Source organism: Saccostrea echinata, unplaced genomic scaffold (assembly GCF_033153115.1).
Source record: "Saccostrea echinata isolate AGI-Se365-2 ecotype Australia unplaced genomic scaffold, CSIRO_AGI_Sech_v1 ptg000041l, whole genome shotgun sequence".
Taxonomy (NCBI): Eukaryota; Metazoa; Mollusca; class Bivalvia; order Ostreida; family Ostreidae; genus Saccostrea; species Saccostrea echinata.
This window is the reverse complement of record NW_026889790.1, coordinates 4,570,111-4,592,654: the sequence shown is the minus strand read 5'-3', so window position 1 is coordinate 4,592,654 and position 22,544 is coordinate 4,570,111. Positions and strand designations below refer to the sequence as shown.

Below are 22,544 nucleotides of genomic sequence, written 5' to 3'. Positions count from 1 at the left end.
ATGCGCTCGGCACTTTGTAGTGAAAGTTGCGGGTCCTTCGGATGAGACCTTAAAAATCGAGGCCCCGTGTCACGGCAGACGTTGGCACGATAAAGATCCCTCACTGCTCAATGGTCCTGAGTGCCGAGTAAAGGTCTTAAAATTTGAAGCCCTTCACCGGTATATGGTGACGTCTCTATATGAGTGACAAAGTCTCGAATGGGACGTAAAACAATATCCAATCAATCAAAAGTCCATTAAACAATACAAATTTTGGAGCAGAGCAAACACGGACCTCTAAAACATCAGAGGTGGGATCAGATGCCATGGAGGAGTGAACATCCCCTGCCGACCGGTCACACCCGCCGTGTGCTCCTTGTCATGATCGGGAAATAACGGAAAAATCCGTCTACAATTCCGTGTGTAAATAATGGCCTAACAATAAGTATGAAAAACGTCAGTCAGCGTTTGACTTAATGATAAATTGTATTTGCTGACAAGGTCATTGTACCGACAATAGAACTTACGAAATGACGACTTTAAAGGAGACTGCTAATATTCTTGTTTCATCAACCTTGTTTGTCAATAACTTACCTCATTTTAGAAATTGTTCATATGTAGAGCATGCTCTTGCGTATCGAATCAACTGAGAGATATAAACCCCATATGCAGGTGACGAAGGTATATTGCTGCATCAGTAAGGGATGTTGACGATTGAAAAGTTAAAGTCATCACGTTTATCATAAAGCTTGGTTGTTAGATTACCTTTAACGTCTTTTTCAAGTAAAATATCCAAATATAAAACAGATGTGTCAGTCTCTGTGGTATCTTTTATTTCAAGCTCACTGGGATATGGAATGGAAATAAATTTTGCAAATGACCAATGACAAGGTAAGTAAATTTACGAGTTCCATTTTTATTGAAAAAGCAGCTGTCAATGATATCAAAAAGCCTGGACTTTAATTTATCGTGGGGAATGGTTGTATATATAGTTGAAAAGTCGTAAGTTTTTATGTTGTTGATTTGGTAAAAATTTGTGATTTCAAATTTTCCAAAAGTTCTTTGGAATTTTTTACGTATCCACATGTGATTCACACCACTTCTCGAATATTTTGTTGCACAGTACTATTGAAGTTTCTCCTTCACTACTGTTAATATTTTAGCGAGAAGTAAAGAAAGAGGCTTGGTAGAATATTTACTGGAACCCGCTATGTATCTTTGTTTGTAAGGACTTTTATGAAGTTTCGGAATCCAATATAAATATGGTAATTCGAATTCATTTTGGTTGTTGGGAATATTTAAAATATTCAAAACTGACATATGCTTTTGAAGAATTTCCTCCTTAGAAAGGGAGCTATGGGTATAAGTCGGATTACCACTTGTTGAATTAAATCTCAGTTCCTCTAAAATACAATTTAAATAATGAGCCTTACGAACAAAGACAGTGTTGTTACCTGCTTTGTCAGCAGGTACCAGTACATACTGATCGTGTAATCTATTTAATTCTTTTTTCACTTCTGAATTATTAAACACAGAAGGATAGTTGGTTTTATTATAATATTTATGAAATTTTGACGCCAGTTAAAAGATCGGGATTCCCTAAATTTTGGCCCTTTTAAAATTAATGATTTAAGGTCCTCATTATTAACTATATTTAAGTCACCAGTAATGACGTGTCCAGAAGGACTATAGTTGTAGGGTAAAGAAGAACTTGAAAAGGAAGGAAGATTATGTATCAAATGCTCAATATCAGGGCTCTGTAAAGTTTTCTTGTAATTAAAAAGACTGGAAGCAATAGTCGATGTATATTTGTAGGAAACACAAATTGTAGTCTTCAACTTGAAATATGGTGGAATACAAGACTGGACCCTTTTGTGATTAAGAATATTACTTATATTAATGTCAATTCCCTTGTTGGCATATTGAAGTTTAAGGGAAAACGGATTGTTTTAGCTGCATTTTCTTCTGTAAAACGTGTCAGTTTAAAAGGCCGATGATTTGCAATATCCATAACCACAGATCCGAGCCTGTATTCTGGTGTCGAGGAATAAAAAAAAAAGGACTTTCCTTGACCGTTTAAAGTAGACTATTTAAAAAGTTTCAAAAGAACAGAGTAAAGTTTGGTGCGAATGTGATGAAGATCTAACTGTTGATTTACATAAGGTAGTAATGAATCAAAAGAGACATCGTATATTAAAGGTTTGTATTAAAGTATTGTAAGACCGATGCCCATGACTACGCTTATATCTCTGTGTATGGGTAAAAAGTCCCATCACATTTACATTGTTATACTGTGGACTGGAAAGATTCCCAACACTATCGACATTGTCATTGCATCCATAGGGAAAGACTATGCCTAGTTTTCTAATCCAATATTCTTCTCGTTGTCTACGGAAAGGTGTACTCAGTGATGGACTGTTTGTATGATGGTAAATCTTTTCTAGAATTCTAACTTTCATTGACAAAATAGAATGATCAGGTAAATTAAAATACTTTCCAATAAAAACTAACTGTCCAATTAAAAAAAACTACGCATGTCTTCAGATGCTTTTAAACTTATATAAACTGAATATTAAGATGATTGACTTCCTACTTCATCCTAATGCATGTAGGAGTCGACAAATGGAGGAATTCACTTTAGTGCACATTTTATTGATAATACATTATCTATTGAAATTGTAAGATGTATAGCTGTTTTACTTTAATTAATTATTTATAATTTAATTTTGTTTGTATTCTAGCCTCTGATTGGTTAATATCCAAAAAAGGAACACAAATTATTTCTATATAACCTGGTTTGGTATGGGGACACACCCCCCTGACAACCAGCTGAATCATCTGTATCCTTACAATCCTCTCATTTCCAGTCCTCGGGATTCATGGAAAATTCCAGATTTAATAAATGTATCTTTAACTTCAAAAATAATTCGATCTTACCACATGTAAACAAACAACAAGGCTGCTAGGCCTATGTATCAGTTTTACCTCCCCTCGCTTCCCATCACTTCCGTTACTTCCGTTACTACGGTTGTATTACTGAGCGGCAAATTTGAACTAATAAAAAGCAACGAAATTTTACACCCATTGTTATTTAATGATTTTAAAATTAAATTATAAGGAATGACTCTAATTCTTGGCCAAATTATTCGAGTATAACCTGGTTTGGGTCAGTTTACGCTGTTTTATAATCCGCTTCGCGGATTATAAAGCGTAAACTGACCCAAACCAGGTTATACTCGAATAATTTGGCCAAGAATTAGAGTCATTCCTAATATAATGAAATATGAAGATAATGAACAGTTAACAAGCTTAGAAGTCCATATAGGAACAATACAAATTAGGTGCAGAGAAAACACGGACCTTTAAAAACATCAGAGGGGGATCTGGCGCCATGGATGAGTAAGCATCCCCTCTCGATCCTTGTTCCGTCTGCTCTTTGTCAGGATCGGTCAAACGAAAAAATCATAAGTAGTTATATTTGAAGTCGTCAAAGTATGGAATTTGTTTTTTATTTGTTATTGTTTGCATATAAACATGTATTTTATACATATTCCTATAGCAGAGTAATCTGGTAGACAATCAGATTTTCAATTATGGGAGTCCATTAAACTTAACAGTCTAATTAAACATCTCTTATTCATCTTATAAAATCATTTCAATTTTCACTCGGCGGGTGTGACCGGTCGGCAGGGGGTGCTCACTCCTCCATGGCACCTGATCGCACCTCTGATGTTTTGGAGATCCGTGTTTGCTCTGCTCCTATTTTGTATTGTTAAATGGACTTTTGAGCTTGAATACTGTTCCTTGTCTCCATATATTTCATTCAATAAAAGTGTTTACCACCGATATCCAAATTTTCTACAAGTCACGAGAAGCTTTTACAATTATATGTGACTTTTGTACAGTCTTCGTTTTATATTGAAATCAATTTTGATTCTGATCAAATTAAGCACTTTTTTCTCTGAGTTACCCGCTCACGGTGGGTGCGACCGATTGACAGGGGATGGTTACTCCTCCTAGAGCCTGACCCTACCTTTGGAATTTCCAGGGGTTCGTGCTTTTCTGTCCTGTTCACATATTTGTTTTGTATGTAGGTTTTATGGGATCCAAAACTTCATAAAAATCCTTACGAACAAAGATACTAGCGGGTTCCAGTAAATGTTCGACCAAGCCTCTTTACTCCTCACTAAAATATTATTAGCAGTAAAGGAGAATCTTCAGGAGAACTGTACAACGATATATTTAAAATTGGTGTAAATCAGATGTGGATACTTAAAAACTCCAAGGATCTTTTAGAAAATTTGAAATCACAAAATATTACCAAAATCGTTAACATCAAAACGTATGACTTTTCGACACTTTATAGAAGCATTCCTCACGATAAATTAAAGTCTATCCTTTTTGACATCATAGACAGCTGCAATTTCAATAAAAATGGAACTCGTAAATTTACTTACCTTTTCATTTGTAATTTGCAAAATTATTTTGTTTAAAAAACATTCTGATTATACACAGAAGTACTCCGAAGTTGATATTTAAAAGATGCTTAAGCTTCTGATTGACATTATTTATGTAGTTTTTGGAGATCAAGTCCTCCAACCATCTGTTGGAATTGCCATGGTTACTAATTGCACCCCGTTATTTGCGGACCTATTTTTGTATTTATATGAAGCAGAATATTCAAAAACTTCTACATGAAAAGAAGACGTCTCTTGCTGTTGCCTTCAATTCAACATTTAGATACATCGACGACGTTTTAACCCTTACCCTAACCCTGACGTTTTATCAATTAACAATATTGATCTTTTACATTCCTACTTCATAGTGTCGGACATACTAGTATTTGTTTTATATTTGGATATTTTACTAGATAAAGATTTTAATGGTAACTTAACAACAAAACTTTATGGTAAACGCAATAACTTCAACTCTTCTATTGTCAACTTCACTTACTTTTGTAATAATATACCTTCATCACCTGCATATGGAGTTTATGTCTCCCAGTTGATTGGATAGGCAAGAGCATGCTCTATGTACGAACAATTTCTCAAACAAGGGAAGTTTTTGACAGATAAGACGATGGTACAACGTTATCAACTCTCTCGTTTAATGTCAATATTTTGAAATTTCTACGGTAGATACAATGACCAATCGTTGTTAAATCAAATGTTAGTTGACATTTTACATACATTTTGTTAGGCCATTAATTCACAATGAATTGTCGACGGATTGTTCTGTTTGCCCGATCACGACAAGGAGCACACGGCGGGTGTGACCGGTTGACAGGGGATGCTTACTCCTCCATGGCACCTGATCCGTCTCTGATGTGTTAGAGGTCCGTGTTTGCTCTGCTCGATTTGTTTTGTTTCAATAGACTGTTGACCTTGTTCGGTATCTTTATATTTTGATAATCACTGTTCGCTATCTTCACTTTGTCACTATTACTTTTTCAATTAAATGTTATTCAAATAAAAGGGGAAATTTGGCCTTTACTGTACCTTTCATTTCCTGTTTATTTCATTTGATGCATAAAAAATTATCAAAATAAAAAATTAAAACAGAAATAAACTTTCACTTAGAAATTATTCAGTACGAGTCAAGTTACAATCCAATTGAAATTCCAATTACATTGCAATTGAAATTCCAATTACATTGCAATTGAAATTCCAATTACATTGCAATTGAAATTCCAATTACATTGCAATTGAAATTCCAATTACATTGCAATTGAAATGAAATAAATCATATCATAAACATTTCAATAACCTATATAGTCGATAAACTTCTAGACTGAATCAGAAAATATGTTTAGAAGTCACAACACCACTTTTAGGTAAGCAGTTTCTTGAAATTAATTTTAAATTATAAAATATTTTAATTTTGTCTGATATCTGGCTTAACTTTTGCTAATGATGATTGTTATTACGGAAAATTATTTAATATTGGGAATTTTCCGCCAAAAGCTCGACTTCCATAAGCTGAAGCCTTACTTTCCTTCATTGATACTTCACAGACGGCTGGTGACATTCAAGGTGTGGACAGAAACTTCACATAAAGCTGGTGATATCCTGCGAGAGGATATACACGATATCCAGCAAGAGGATATACACGATATCCAGCGTGAGGATATAAACCACACCTATATCTGATGACAAAGAAAGGGTGGATAAATACTTTACCTTATGCTGTTGTCTAAAGTGTGCATAGACCTCTTACTGTTGAGAGAAAAAATTATATATTTATTTTGATATCTAAGTACTGTACAGGAACATAGCAACATAAAAAATTAAACATAAATGATGTTATAAATATCTATGATAATTAGCATCAACGTGTGCTTCAGTGAAAGTTTTATTTAAATGCCATTCCTCCAGACACTGTAAAGCCAAAGGCTGATAGTCATAGTAAAACTTGTTTGCGAAAAGGTTTTTCTTCGACACCAGTTTATTCAAATCGCCGATGCCAAACACACAGATGAAGTGGACGTATTTCCCATGGCATTTACGCTCCACATTCCAGGACACGGTTACAGCGATCCATAATCTCCTTACGTTCACACCTACAACTGTATTTTTAAATCGATCATGATAAATGACTTAATTTATAGGAAATTTTAGATACAACAAGATCAGTTTGTGAAACACTAATGCCCCCGTACGACAGCTCATTGCTAAAGATTTAATTGAATTGGGGGAAGGGGTTTCAATACATCTATAGTTTTTAATATTTCAAAATAAATATGTATGAAGAAGAATATATATGTATAAACAAGAAAAACCCTTCTCTATTACTGAAATCAAAGCCGGAGAATTAGTTAATTTCTATCTTTCAAAATCTATTGTTAATAAAAAAAATCCACCGAGAAAAAAATGAACCGAAGCTTACAATTACATGTTATACTCACTATTGTAGAAGACACCTGGAACATTGAGGCGACTATTTTTTGCTAAAGTCGCCCAGAAGAATTCATCAGGACTATAAGTGTCTTTTAACCATTCTAAAAGTCTCTGAGCTCTGATGTCATTGATTGAATAATTCACAAAACTACGACTAAATACACCATACGCACTCCCTTTTGCTATGGTTATATTATAGGGCGGCGGATACTTTCTCTTGTTTATAGGTTTCACCTTATTACCGATGACTTTATGTGACCTTTGAAAGCGATGACGCCATTTTTCAGCACTACGAACCTCGATACTACTTCTGCCATGGAAAAGTTTCAAAATCTTAACTATTTCTAAATTAGTTTTGAGGGGATATTCCTGAGACGGTAGATTAATCAAGTATTTCCAACGAACCTTTGTTGTTTGCAAAAGATCCGTCATACAGTTCAGATCTGCTTGCAACCGAGAAAAACTTGCATAAATGACCTCCTCAGCTTTCGAAACAATGAAGACGTTTGGAAAACAACTTGCTATTGCCTTTATGGCTTTATGAAGTGATGCACTAGAACTCTTGTCCACGTGAATACAATAAATGTTGTGTGGTCTGTAGATGGCTCGGAGAAGTTTTTCAGTTTGGACGGCATGTTTATGTGTCAATATTGTATAAGCAAGGGGAAAGTTGAGCTCCTCCTTGGAGACAATGAAATTTTCATAGTCGTAAATTTCAGAAAATCTATTACAGTTTTTAGCTTTCATTTCCATATCTGCATCATTTGAAAATTCATATTGCTTTGATTTCATTACATTTCTAGCATGTTTTATGTAGAGTTCATCGCCTTCTATTATTCTTTGACAGTCAACATCAAAGACTAAACGCCTTGGACTATGATGTTTCAAGGGATAAGGCTTGGCAATCTGTACGTTTGAGGTAATCATTTTCTTTAAAAGTTTTGTTTGATGATTAAGTTCCACATACTGGAGAACAAGGAATAGGAATGTAAGCGTGGTGACGAGAAAACCGCATCCAATTAAGACTTTCGATCGTACTCGAACCATCTTTCATTAATTATTGTCAAGATGAATTCATTCTGAAAGGAAATAGAAGAAAATGCATACTCATGTGAAATTTACTCGTTTTGATGTCATACGAACTTTAATTAAAAACAGTTTAGTTAATTCATGGCATACTCACGGAGTATCAGTATGTCACCTATCATTTTTTTAAGACCAAAAAGTACAATCTTCTTTTTATTTTTATTATTTTTTAAAAATTTTTTATTTTTTACAGTTTATACCTATACTTTCCATGTCTGTATCGAATTGCTTTGATTTCATCACATGTCAAGCATAATAAATATGGAGTTCATCACCCTCAATTATTCTTTGGCAATCAATATTAAGGACTAAACGTCGAGGACTATGCTGTTTCAAGGAATTAGGTCTTAAAATCTGTACGTTTGGGGTAAACATGTACTTAGAAAGTTTTGTTCTGCTCACATCGTTGCAGTTATTAGACTATATCTTTCAAAAAATAATAGTTTAATGTTTAATTAACTGTCGTGTGAATTCTATTCAGTTCTCATTAATTAAAAAAAAAGATTGGCGTTATTTATCTTCGCATTAGTTTCCTGTGAAGTATAAACATTCGTGCGAACAGGGCATAAATGAGGCCTCATTAATCCGGACTCTAAAAATCCGGACGCTTCAGCTTCCGGACGAAATTTGTGGGGAATAATATATATTTATGTATACCAAGTGAAATGGATTTTTAAAACTTCTGAGAATAGTATATTAAGAATCAAATTATTATTTTTTTACTTTGTAAGCGCGGTATGATAATTTGTTGGCACTGGCAGGTGCTTTATTCGACAGATGACATCCAAAAGTAATACTTCAATGCTTATATTTACATTCTCTAATTTTCTGTCTTTATAAATGTTAATTTTCATTTGTCTTATAAATTATAAAATTGGTTTGGGTAATCGACAGAAGAACATTTTGTCAGGGAAAGTTATAGATAACGGAAATGAATATTGACAGGAAGATAAATGACAAATAAATTTTAAACGTAAAATTGTTACGATTTTACAAAAAAATATTGGGTAATATTATTATTTTTAATTTAATGAGCATAGCAATACACATTATGGTGGTCCTAATTATTAAAAACGTTTGAAGTTCCTATTGTATAATATTGTATCTTGACGAGGTTTAGAAAAAAAAATGTTTTCTTTGTTAATTTGGGAATTAATGTGCAGATGTTGCAGCCCGCGTAAGCGTTATGTATTTTTTGAATAGCTGCAACGTTAAATACCGTAATAAGCCGAGAAAAACATTTTATGTTCAGTTTTATTTCTTTATAAATTATCGTACAAATTACGATGTTGAATACTGTTTTGTTGATATGTACGTCATTGTATGTTTCATTGATGTAAGAGCAAACTGCTCGGGTAATCTATAAAGGTGCAATACAACGCAAAATGTAATAATGACGCAAAATGTAATTAACAGAGACTATTACATTTTGCGTTGTTATATACTGTGTCGAGATCAACGCAAACGACCGGTCACAACCGCCGTGTGCTCATTGTCAAGATCGGGAAATAACGGAAAATCAGTGTAAAAATAATGGCCTAACAGTTTGTATGAAAAACGTCAGTCAGCTAAAAAAAAAAATGAATATCCTCTATAAATTTGAGATAAATGTCAAGTATAATCTTATTTCCAGGAGTTGGAATCTGTGAACGATGAGGTAATATCTAGAACGGCTCCATTTTGATTTTTTTTTAAAAATACAGGACAGCCTTAACAAAATCTTCCCTGGAGCCTTAATCGTTCCCGAAAATAGGTACAAACACCTGAGTAATCAAGGATGCATAGCACAAACAAAATTGATGCTTGGATTGATATATATTTTTTGACTGATTTAGAATAGAAATGACATAAATAATAAGTCCCTAAAATATAAAGAAATCGTAAGTTTTCTTGGTGCTTAAATGTGCGACTTTGTTTTGTTTTCTATATAATTCTATACAAAATTGTGTATATATTTTTAACATTGCTACAAAATCTTATAAAGGTCTCCCACTTTACCCGGTGAACATTATTCAGGTTACTTATTTGAATATAAATCTATGAGAAATTTTGCTTATTTCTGAAAAAAAAAAATGTTTGTGTTATTCATCCTTAATGCTAGTGATTCTGCACTCCCTGTTATTTTCTCACAGGGACGTTGTTTTCATCCAATATATAGTACGAGTTTTGACAAAGCATGCCATATTTATACACTTTTAGACCTCCTCCAAACTATCGGAGCTCCAGGTTGTTCTGTATATGACTGTAAAGACTGTAGCCTATCCCTGACAAAAACAAAAATATAGTAAACTATAGTTTACCATAGTATCAAAGTATTTGCTATTGTAAATCAGTGTTTTTACTATTAATTTCAAATAGATATATTTCATCCAGGTTTCCAAATGGCATGCAATTTTCTGATATTAAAAGGAAAAATAACTTGTATACTCATACTTATTTCTAAAATTACATCATTAACCTGTAGCTAAACTAATATTAAGGCTCTCAAAATAAGTTCTAGAGTAAAGTTTTATAGTAAATTAAAGTATTTAAGTATTTACTATAGCTAACTATAGTAAACTACAGTGATTTTTGAAGGGGATGTAAACTTTCTTCCAAATGACAATTGTGTCCGTTAATGTGCATCCAAGTAATGAACAAATGTTAACTCTTAAAGAACTGCGAACGATAGTATTGTTCTCCCGCCTACTTCCAAGTCAGTTTTCAAAAGTTAACATATTTGAATGATTTTTCAGATCTATATAGATATTTATAGGAATTTTCATAAAACATTACTTCTTTGGGAAAACAAAGAGAGATAACTCTATAATTTTGGTAAAACTTGAGTTTTTCACTATAGAAATCAACGGAAAACGGAAAATATTTTTAAAACATCTTTCCCCCGCATGAAACAAAAATTCCTTTTTACAGGTAATATGGACTGTCATTTCACAAATTCACACCAAAGCTTTTTGTGTTTCACGGGGGGGAACATATGTTTACAGACAAAAAAAATACAAAAATGCTTATTTTTTTCACCAATTTCAAAGGGGTTTACAACTAAAACATTGTATTTTGTTAATAATATATGTTTAATTTTATATGAGTAAAACATAAGAAAAGATTTAAGGAACGTTTATTCATATCCAAGAATATTTTAAAATGTGGTGATGCTTTAAAGCCCGATTTCTATGAAAAATATCGTCTACCCCCCTTATTTAAAGAGCTGGAATTAGGGGTAATTAACTACTTAACACTGGAATTAAATTTAGCAGTCAATTACCATTGAACTGTTCTTTACATTCAACAAAGATTTTACGGCCAGATTGCCATTAGTATTGAAAAAAATGGGTGTAAAATGTAGGCGGGAATCGAGAGTTAGCGTGCGTAGTTCTTTTAATTCGATAAACCTCTGTCTTTTGTTACACATGATTTAAGTCTTTTCGGAGTTATTTAGTCACATAAAGTGCAAAGTTCATAATACATGCATATTTTTCTCCTCTTTTCAATGAAGTTCAGTTATATATATATAGTAAATATTTTAAAACTTTTCAAATGCCCCTCGAATGTTTTATCGATCTGAACTTTTCGTGAATCCGAACAATTTGATCGGGATTAACAAGGCTCCACTATCAATAAATTGAACAATTAATCCGCCATACAAACAACTGAAATTAAGCAAGACTAAACTACACTACATACATCTGATACATTCTGAGTAGTTTTCATTTTCCGCACATACTTTATCCGTCATCTGAATGATTAAAAAAAGAACAGCTGTTGTAAAAGGAGAAAAAAGTAGAATATCTTACCCCGGATGATTATATCGGTATCAATTAAAGGTCACCGAGACCTCGGTAAGTGACAGTGTTGTAGTGGTCACGGAGAGACATGTTTACTTCATGTAAAATATACATTACCGACAGAGAGCTGCTTAAAGGCATTACATTAACAGGGCCACTGTATCAAGACATTAGCCATAAAGAGAGTATTGAATGTTTTGTTTGTTGTTTTTTTTAAATTTAAAACTGCCATAACTATTTTGATTTGAGATTATGTACGCCCCATAAATCAAAATCGAAACTATATTGACGAGGGGTCTGTACACGATAAAGTGGTTAGTATAGACGCTGACAAATTATTTACAATTCAATAAATTTCATTAAAAAATAACACAATTAAGAACAAGATGTGTTTGTGAAACAATGATGTCCCCGTATGGCAACTTATAGCGAAGTAAACTTTCTCAAATGCAAATCAAATATATTGGTACCCAAAGTAAGGTCTTGTCTCGAGGAATATACCTGGGAAATATGAAAACCACAGCAGCAACCATTGAATGGATATGGAAAAGGTTAACGTTTTTTCAAAAACTCCAAGGACAAGGTCAAAGTTGTTGGTATCCAAAATCAGGTCTTCTCACAAAAATACACATGTGAAGTGTGAAAGCCCTAGCACAAACTGTTCAAAAGTTATGGCCAAGGTTAGAGTTTTCCAAAAGTAAGTCATACTCCAAAGTCAAAGTCAATGGGCTTTAATTGTTGGTATCCTAAGAAAGGTCTTGTCACAAAGAATACACATGTGAAGTATGAAAGCCCTAGAACCAACTGCTAAGTTACGACCAAGGTTAAAGTTTTCCAAAAGTAAGTCAAACTCCAAGGTCAAGGTCAATGGGCTATAATTGTTGGTATCCTAAGAAAGGTCTTGTCAATTTTGACCCCTTGACCTTTGACCTACTTTTGAAAGGACAGGGGTTAAATTTGTTATTACCCAAGGGAAGATCTTGATCTTTTGGTCATTACTTTTGAGTGCTAGGGCTTTCCTATTTCACAAGTGCATTTCTCGTGACAAGATTTTCCTTAGGTACCAACAATTTTGACCCTTTGATCTGACCTTTGACATTGGCTTACTTTTGAATGACCTTAGCTTGGCCAAAACTTTTGAAATACTAAGGCTTTCAAATTTCACACGTATACCCTTTTGACAGGATCTTTCCTTGGGTAACAACTTTAACCCTTGTCCTTTTCGTTTGACCTACTTTAGAAAAACTTAACTTTGGCCATAACTTTTGAATGGTTGGTGCTAGGGCTTTCATACTTCAAATGTGTATTCCTTGTGAAAGGACACCTTTGCTTGGTAAAAAAAGACCTTTGCTTGAAAAATCCTTGGGTAAACGCAACGGAAGTGCATAAAGAATGTATTACCTATAACGATAACATCTGAGAGATTGTTTGACTGACGTAATAATCTATCTCGGGTGTTATCGTTATAGGTAATACATTCTTTATGCACTTCCGTTGCGTTTACCTAAGGATTTATCAACGCACTGAATGTAATCGTGTTTGAGGATTAATTTTGGGATTCATACGAGATGCAGAGTCAATTCAATAGCATGAACTATGACAGAAATATATGTAGACACAATGTGATCCGACATTTAGGTTTAAATAAAATAAATACATGTTTTTAACCCCGAAAAACCAGCGGGGGTACGATGTAAACAAACGGAGTGACATACCTTTCTCTCTTATAATGTAAATTAGGGTATTTTTTGTATGGAACTATTATAATTACGCGTTTTTCCCGACTTTTCCTATGCAAACATGTTAAATAACTGTAATAAATATAATTTGTGAAGAAATGTCCAACAAGCCTCAGGGTTGAATATTCCGCAAGTACCTGTGATCTAGATATTATAAATGCCATACATGTTTCGGCTGCTGGATCTGACCTACATTTACTGGATGAGTAAACAGGTTAAAGGTTTTGAAGCAGGTTTATTCCCAATTCACTGTCCTTCTTAAACAAATGCTTGAACTATATCGTACTACATGTAGTATACAAGTGAATAGCTGACCACTCTTAGATTTATTTATACATGTATATGTATCTTAAATGAAACTATAGCAGGTGACACATGCGTGCCTTGGAACAATCTAGTAAGAATTAGGAGTAGTGATTTGAAAAATTGTTGACAGACTAAACACGCACAGACGATGAATACCATCTTTTAAACCACTAAAGCTTAAAAAAAGCAGAAAGTCAAAGCTATAACTTTGATAACGATTTAATCTACAATATCCAACACGTCAACGTTACGATAAAAACACTTAACGGAATAAAACGCAGAAAGGATGGAACGTCGTGGAGTATTATCGTCATGAAAATAAATAAGAGGTTCCGAATAATTTATATGAGAGTACCCAAACAGCATACCCTCTCTGGTAAGAAATATAAATAAATCACAGACCTTGCATCACGGAGCATGCGCGCTCCATGGTTACCCTGCGTAGTGGTTAAACACAAAGTTCATTGTCATGGAAACGCTCCATGGCGCTAAAATATTTAAAATCACTGTAATAAAAATAAAACATCTCATGAAAAGACCGATTAATTATCGTGACTCTTCGCTGTGTAACGATAACGCCGTTTTCTCTGACGATACACTAATGTTCGAGGTTTGGTCACTAGAAATGTCTGGCAGTGGTTTATCTGCCGCCAAAAAACTTGTATCTGAAGCACTGTCATCTAAGCCGTCTCCCGTCGATAAAAGAGTCTTTTCTGACGTAACTTTAGCGTCATCACTGGGTTTTTCTGATATCATCGGTTGTTTTTCTATCTCATTATCCTGGTTATCATCAGTTTGCTGTGGTTTTTGAGGTTCCTGATTTTCTTTTTCCTTTTCCATAGCTTCCTTCTCTGCTAATTCTCGCCATTTCTTCAAGTTAGCACTGCAGGTCAAGATAAAATACCACTTATCATTTCTTAATCAAAATTCAGGATCTAATTTTACTGACTATGGACGATAGAGGTCAATTACCAACTAATTTGTATGATAAACGAGATGACTTCTGCTTTTCCATCGTCAACTTTCCTTATTTATGTAGTAATATGCCACCATCACCTGTCAATGGTGTTAAAGTCTCCCAACTTATTCGCTACTCAAGAGCTTGCTCTGAGTACGATCAATTTTCAAAGCAAGGCAGGCTACTCACTGACAAGTTGATATTGCAGGGATTTCAACAGCCTCGTTTAAAGTCAGCATTTCGTAAATTTTATGGTCTTATAATGACCATGTTAGCAAATATAACCTATCATTGGGTCGTATTTTGGCTAACTTGTTTCATACCAATTGTTAGGCCTTTGTTTTTAGTACTGAATTGACTACGGATAGTTCCGTCTACCTGATCAATACATAGGGCTCCCGGCGGGTGTGACCGGTCAACAGGGGATGCTTACTCGTCCTAGGCACCTGATCCCACCTTTGGAATTTCCATGGGTCCGTGTTTTATGCCCTCTTTACATATTTGTATTATTTGTGGATGTTTTTTTAGATTGATCACTTTTCGTTTTCTTTACCTTTTACTTATTAAAGACATTTTGCCTCACTGACATCAATTACATGTAAATTAAAAAAAAATATGTAAAAATAGAAACTTGTCAAATAAAACTAAAAGCGATATCTAGTAAATAAATTGGCAACTGTACAACTGACTCTTCCATTAAGGAGGATTTAATTTGGTCACTGTACAACTGACTGTAATTAAAGAGGATTGAATTGAGCAACTGTACAACTGACTTTTCAAATGGTTGTTTCATTAAGGAGGACTGAATTGAGCAACTGTACAACTAACTGTTTTATTATGGAGGGATTATACTTACATGGCTCCGTTCACCATTGGTTTTGTTTCTGGGAGGATCTGAGCCATCACCTCGTAACAAGGGAGGCAAATGCCAACAAGGAACCCCACCTAAAATGAGGAATCCTTTGGTATATAGTGACCATAAATATGTGTGAAAAGTAGAGGTCAACTTACATTGACAACATTCAAAATTTTAAAATTATGTGTTAAAAACAGTAACAATTTTAAAGTAACAAAACTCTCAGTTAAAAGTGCGTTACATATTGAAAAAAAACAACGATTATTAGCTAGAATATACACGTATGATATGCAGTTCTCATTTTGTCTCATGTGTTAATTATGGCTTGCTGATTGCAGTAATAATCAAACAGTTTAAGAAAATTACGTGGACAAAGTGCTCCAAATAAACAATGGCAGCACACAATACGTAAAAAGTGCAGAATTGACTGTTAATTAATGAAGGAGAACAGAAACTCAAAATGTTTTCCACAGCATTTCTTAATTCTTATATTACTAATATTCATATATCGGGATTCCGTTAGCTCAACTCTTTACCTCAAGATGTGGTAATTCGTTCTTTTTCTGTCTATCCATCATCGGCATAGGAGTCAGTCCCTGGGATCGTTCCTCGTCCCCCTAGGGAAGGTTAGTGACGTTAGTCAGATCGTGAATAAACAAAGTGAGGCAAACTGCCGCCATTGCGTTAAGAAAGGGAGACAAGTCAGTTTCACGATATATAATATGTTTATCCTTATATCTAATCCATTTTACATGTATTGTTGAATCAGATTGAAATTTTGATATTCCTTGTCTTGTAGATGAAAATAACACACAATAACGAATTAGTATTTTTGCCAACCTAAGAGAACACTATCATCTTATCAAATAAAATAGCATGACCTCTGAGTCCTTCAGTCGCGATACTATAGACTTCTAAGCTGAAAAATAATTTTGTTGCCTAAACATATTACTAACTAGTACTAAATCGTATAATATGATGGCTTAGAAGATTTCTGTGATGTATGATATCGTTGACAGAATGTTACTAAATAGTCTACTATAAAAGCTTGGAAGACTTATATGATGCAATTAATTTTGCTAATAATTTTTCTAAATAATTTAATTTTTCTAAATAGTTTTTCAGGTTAAAGATCTTTTTTTTTTCTTGTTTAACATTTTCTGGTTCCTGTTTGCTCAAATTCACAAGTGTTATATTAATAACTTATTTTCATTTCATCAAGAGGAATAAAACAAGACAGGATAAATATTATGAAACATATGACGACACAATCGTGCTGGTCACGTGCAGAGCGTTAGGCGTGTTAATCACCCTGAGTATCACGTGTACCTGGGATTCAGGAAGTTCGTTAACTTTATCGCGGTCCATAATGGGGTTCTGAACATAGCCAATATTGATTTTCTCTTGATCTCCCTTTAACGTAAATTTCAGATATTTTAAAAGACAAGTTGACAAATATAGTCAGGTATTGTTGAATATGTGAAATCAGTTTTTAACATTACTTCCCTAAAAATAGATTTCTGCATGGCTTGAAAATTAAGACTCTAAGATTACTAGAATCCTTCAAATCATGTGATTCCGATACGCGGGTGTTGCTATAGAGGGAGACATTACCTGCTGCCAGAACTCTTCCATGATGACGTCAACAAGTTGTACCTGGAGATCCCAGGGTTTATACATGGAACACAGGTCAGCCGCCGTCATGCTGTTGGCCATAACAAGACGTCTGAAATCACAACATCAATCACAACAATTACAAGACAACATAATCTCCAAGACAACAACACAATCTCCAAGACAACACAATCTCCCCGACAACAACACAATCTCCTAGACAAAAGCACCCAGAAAACAACACAATCTCCTAGACAACACAATCTCCCAGACAACAACACAATCTCTCAGACAACAACACAATCTCCCAGACAGTAATACAATCTTCCTGACAGTAACACATCTCGCAGAACAACACAATCTCCCAGACATCAGCATACATTTCAGACAACAAAACAATCTCCAAGCAGATACCAGCATAATCTCCCAGACAAGATAACAATCTCCTACACAACACCATCTCTCAGAAATTACCTCTGTAATGCTGTTACCTGATGACCTACTCGGTTTATCGATTCACTATAACCAGATTTAGTAATATACACAGAGGATATTCAATGTTTTGTTGTTGGATATGGAATTTATTTCACGAGTGAGACAGGATTTTTTGATATTTTTACAAGTGTGAAGCAAGAATGAAAATATCAAAAATGCCTGTCTCACGAGTGAAATAAATTCCATATTCAACAACAAAGCATTGAATTTTCTGTTTATTACATTTTCTTTATCTCTGCCTCTGTCTTTTCTTAAGACAGTGTTATAGGATATGACGTCATAGTTGAGCGGTTGAGACGTCATAGCTTAGCAATTGAGAGATTGAAAACATGGATTTTAGAAATATATATTTGGGAGGAAATTTACAGTTTCAGTCTCTATCAAGATGGTTTACTTACTATCTCTATCTTATGACAGGCCAGAAATCATTTTTACTTACTTTGATATCCTTTCACACTGTGACAAAATATCATTTTGGTATCCTTTCACACTGTGAAAGAATATCACTTTTGTTCAATAAATAAATCACAGTATTTCACTATTGAAAATGTAATAATACACAATATCACCCAGCATACAATATATCATGCCCATCTTTCACAAACTCAATTGCTAAGGATAGAGTCATTTAGTCTGTACTCTCTTTTAATAGCTATAGAAGGGTTCGGACAATTTTAAAATCCAACAATGTGGCTTTAAAAAGATATGGTTAGCACAGTAATTTCATTAATCTGAGTGAACTTTCCTATATATATTTCTCTGTGCTCATCACAGTTTCTTCTTTACCATACAAATCTGCGCCTCTCACACCAATAATTATCTTATTTCATAGTTATGGTGGCAAGAGGCTTTCATGTTTTCCCAAACAAGGTGTTTTCCAAAGCGTTACCAACAAAGCTCTCTTTCTTTTTAGGAACGTTTACACAATAAAAAAAAAACAACGACGAAAAGAAGCAGCTACGACCATCATGACTTCTAGCTCTTTAAAAAGACATGCAAGAACCAATGATCCGTCAGCATGCATATTGTACCTCTTTATAGAACTCATCAAAAATCGATTTCACAAGGTCAAGTTGAATATCCCAAGGTTTTGCGCTTGCGCATAGATCGCACCCCGTAATAATAACAGCTTGAAGAAGCATTCTGAGAAATCAAGAAATGCCCTATAAATTTTCTATTACTTTTACCACAGTCTGGCCAGTGGATATTTTTAATGTGTTTTTTTTGTAATGCATAGATCAATAGAGACTATGTTTTCACTGTACATAATTGAAAAAGATAGGTATTTTAGCTACTGTTTTGTTAAAGTTTTTGAAAAAAATGTGTTTCATATGTGTTTGAGAATTTGAAAAAAATATTCAATAAACACACCTGTGTTCTGCATTATCCCATGAAAACTCTCCTTTATCGGCAATATCCTGTAAGCGGGACCTATTTCCAAAGAACAATGCCAAATCTGTGGCCAGAATACAATGCCTAATATCACTCAAAATCTGAAATCAAAGAAAAGTTGTAAAATGCCAAAGACAGAGCTCGGTCTGAGATTGAAATTCATGTTTTAAACTTAAAATTTTATGAGTATGTCACCTGCTTGTATTCTGCTGAGGTAAGGTGTTTGAAAATATTGTGACCTTCATTCTGAAAAAGTACCAAAACATTTCTTCTACAAGATATTATAAAATAATAGATTAAATTTTAACTTGATTCATTACTATAGTTGCCAACATTCTTAATAAATCTGTAAGTTAAACTAATAAAAATATTTATTTTCTTTGAGGTTTCTTTAAGGTTTCTTTTCAGAAAAGCATGAGTATTAAGTAACAGTATTATCTTTCGTTTTAAGGAATGACAATTACATGCTAAATTATATCAAGTCCCTGCGAATCTGTTTCAGTCAAAAAATTTATGACAGAAATTGTTGCAGAGACCAGGATACCTGTAATATGGTGACAGTGTGGTTGAAATGATGGTGCTCCATAGTAGATGTCGAGTAAATGGCAGCCAGAGGAGCCGCGCTCTTGACCATAAAAGCATTCGTCTTTCCCCTGTGGTCAAGGTCATGACAGAGGCAAGCAATGTACAAAGCCAGACTCTGAAAGATGCATGGATTTCTTAAACTCATAATAGGATTGAAGCAATTGTATGTTTAAATTCCTTTATGCTAAAATTGTCTCTGAGATTCAAAACTGTCCTTAATCACTGTTAATAGAAAAATCTTTATTCAAGGAATTCAACTGGTCTCAATACCACCAATAGAACTTATGTTTAATAAAATCCTACATGATAATGCCTAAGTAGGCAGTCTTCTGAGAAACAAACATACATTTTTTAAAATTTTGAAACATTTACATATATTTCTAATATCTATATCTGTTGCGCAGAGAATTCTGGGACTGACCTCGATAGGCGTGAAGTGATGCTGGGATGTTTTAATGACGGCGAACATGGCGTGTGCGACAGAGAAGGCATGCGCCCAGTTGTGGTAGGGGACGTTCCGGTAGTTTTTGCGTACAGTCAGTGTAAACCGGATCATATCATCAATGTCAAACCTTCTAAACAAAATCAAACAGTGAAAGCCACTCACACATATACAACAAAAAACCTGTGTTTATGTTACAGAATTTGAAGTGAATTTTTATCATCATTCATAAGAAGATATCATTGAGAGTATTCGAGGAAAATTATATTAAACAATGATTTTTATTTTCTCTCCACACCATAAATGATAAAAACTTAACAGTTAGTCTTTAAGTAGTACAGTACGGTATTTCTTTATTTTAAACCAAAAAAAATGGCTTTAGTTCCTTGAATTATAAACAGGGAGAAATTTTGCGTTTTGTCAGAGATTGAAAATTCTCCAGGCATCAAAATAACTGTAAAAAGTTTTTGCTGAAAATTAAAGATCATGTCCTAGACATTTAGGATAACATCTTGAATTAATAGTTTCAGTTAAAATCATGCTTGCTTTGAAAATTAAATAAATAAAAATACAATTTTTGAAGGCACTCTAAATTTGTCAGTTATACACAAAATATCCAAGCATAACAATTGATTAACTTGCATACGTAATAAAAATTCAAATAAATGGTACAGATGTTATGATTTCATATAAACCAAGCTTTAATTAAGAACATAAATGTACAGTTATACATTCAAGCGCGGTCGACAAAAGTAAAAATGCTGGCGAAAATTATGTTAAATTTTAATAGTTTATTTGTAAATACAAAGTTAAAAGAATGTGACAAAACAGTTAAAAAGGGAGAAAAAATGATTTTAAAAATTCACTTTTTCTTTCAGAGCACCAAAATTGTAAATTGTTAGTGCTTCATTATCGTGGCCATGGGTCACACAAGTAAGTGAGACATGAGAATATATATGAGATTTATTTATGGACAAGAAAGTCAGAAATGTTGACCGTTTTAAAAATAGAAATTTATGTAGTTAGGAGGTGAATACATGTTTGTACGATTGATGCACATAGGAGTATAGTACACTAGCCCTCTAAAGTGGATTGAGATATAGAATTTATATCTTTAACTGAAAATTTGGTGTTGGGACTAAGTTCGAAGCTAGCTCTTTAGGAAACAAGCAGCCCGGGTTTCGTAACTTCTGTACATTCATGCATGCACACTCAATACACTCATCTGAAGTGTGATATTTTCTCATGGTCTATTTGCAACTTCCACATTTACTTTGAAATGTGAACTACGTACTCAGTTGCAGTAGATTTCATCTTAAAGCGATTAAGATCTATTTTTCTGGCAATATTTTATTTTTAAAATCCTGTTCTATCTTGAAGATAGATACAGGTTTTCATTCTAAACTCCGACTTTTACTCAATACTGCAAATTAAAGCAAAAATAATTAAACATCAACAGAAAAACACAACATCGATTATGACGTCACACAGCAGCGGAGATCATACATTAGTGACTTGTGGTTAGTACGCGGTAGGCGTGTTGCAGGATTTGATTGACACTCGTTTCAGTCTAAAGGAAAAAACGCACACTAAGTAAAAAATAAGTGGTGACCTCTAAAGAGCAAGAACCAGAGAGAGGCTACACTATAACGCTAAATGATAATACCTTTCTTCGTTTTTGTTACTACTGCAAAAAACCACAAGTGACAGGACTTTAATATCAGTTTTGAAAACAATACGGGAAGTTTTTTTTCTTTCAGCAAGATATTGCTTCTTCGTCACATTCCTGATATGACTTTGTCAATCTATACTTCAAAGTACACCATATGTGACCAATAAGCAAGTTTATGTAACAAAGAAACTGTCCTCATATTAATTCGCCGACCACGATAAAATAGAGTCGTGTTATATCACGTGACTTGTCAATATATTATGTAGTTTCTGATTGGTTCTTTGCGTCAAGCAGTGTTAGTGGCTGACTTACTGTGAGTGCATCTTAAAGATGTCCCTCATCATATACAGGACATACACAGGCTTGTTATCGTTGTCGATCGCCCAGGGGGAATAATCGTAACTAAAATGACAAATTGAAAAATACTGTCTTTAAAGAACTAGAAATTCTCTAGATTTAACACCCACTAATGCATTTTATTTAAAGTGAACAAGCAATCTTGATAGGTGTCATTTTTGTATGTATATCATTATTATTATGAAATCTCGCGTGACTTGAGAACTTGGACGTACTCTAGAATATCGGGAATGTCGTCAGGAATGGGCATTGTTTTGATCATCTGGTACTCCTCGTCATTACACTGACTGTGGTACGAAAGAACCTCTACCGCGACACGGTACTTCTGTTCTGACCGGCGGATCTTGTCATACAGCTAAAACAGGAAAGATATTTACTGACGTTT

At 34.0% G+C, this 22,544-nt stretch overlaps 2 protein-coding genes across 14 annotated transcripts in view; both read right to left on the bottom strand.

The window, feature by feature from the left end:
* Nucleotides 1–6,281: 6,281 nt before the first annotated feature.
* LOC133200820 (beta-1,3-galactosyl-O-glycosyl-glycoprotein beta-1,6-N-acetylglucosaminyltransferase 3-like) lies at nucleotides 6,282–7,802 on the bottom strand. Its single transcript, XM_061336635.1, has 2 exons — nucleotides 6,884–7,802; nucleotides 6,282–6,544 (listed from the first exon to the last, which is right to left on the bottom strand). The coding sequence occupies exons 1-2, from the start codon at nucleotides 7,800–7,802 to the stop codon at nucleotides 6,282–6,284; spliced, it is 1,182 nt and encodes a 393-aa protein (XP_061192619.1).
* A 6,189-nt stretch (nucleotides 7,803–13,991) lies between these two features.
* The window catches only part of LOC133200806 (probable 3',5'-cyclic phosphodiesterase pde-5), a 34,510-nt gene continuing 25,957 nt past the window's right edge, over nucleotides 13,992–22,544 (bottom strand). For 7 of the 13 annotated variants that reach the window (XM_061336610.1, XM_061336617.1, XM_061336616.1 and 4 more), the window contains 11 exons: nucleotides 22,375–22,514; nucleotides 22,115–22,204; nucleotides 21,797–21,817; nucleotides 20,110–20,263; nucleotides 19,648–19,803; nucleotides 19,299–19,349; nucleotides 19,083–19,204; nucleotides 17,217–17,328; nucleotides 16,139–16,219; nucleotides 15,603–15,691; nucleotides 13,992–14,671 (listed from right to left, as the gene is read on the bottom strand). In XM_061336610.1, the coding sequence (XP_061192594.1) occupies nucleotides 14,335–14,671; nucleotides 15,603–15,691; nucleotides 16,139–16,219; nucleotides 17,217–17,328; nucleotides 19,083–19,204; nucleotides 19,299–19,349; nucleotides 19,648–19,803; nucleotides 20,110–20,263; nucleotides 21,797–21,817; nucleotides 22,115–22,204; nucleotides 22,375–22,514 (1,353 nt within the window). In that variant the 3' untranslated portion in view covers nucleotides 13,992–14,334. Of the gene's footprint in view, nucleotides 14,672–15,602; nucleotides 15,692–16,138; nucleotides 16,220–17,216; nucleotides 17,329–18,742; nucleotides 18,855–19,082; nucleotides 19,205–19,298; nucleotides 19,350–19,647; nucleotides 19,804–20,109; nucleotides 20,264–21,796; nucleotides 21,818–22,114; nucleotides 22,205–22,374; nucleotides 22,515–22,544 lie in introns of those variants that run through there. The other 6 variants (XM_061336613.1, XM_061336618.1, XM_061336611.1 and 3 more) reach the window with 5 other exon arrangements.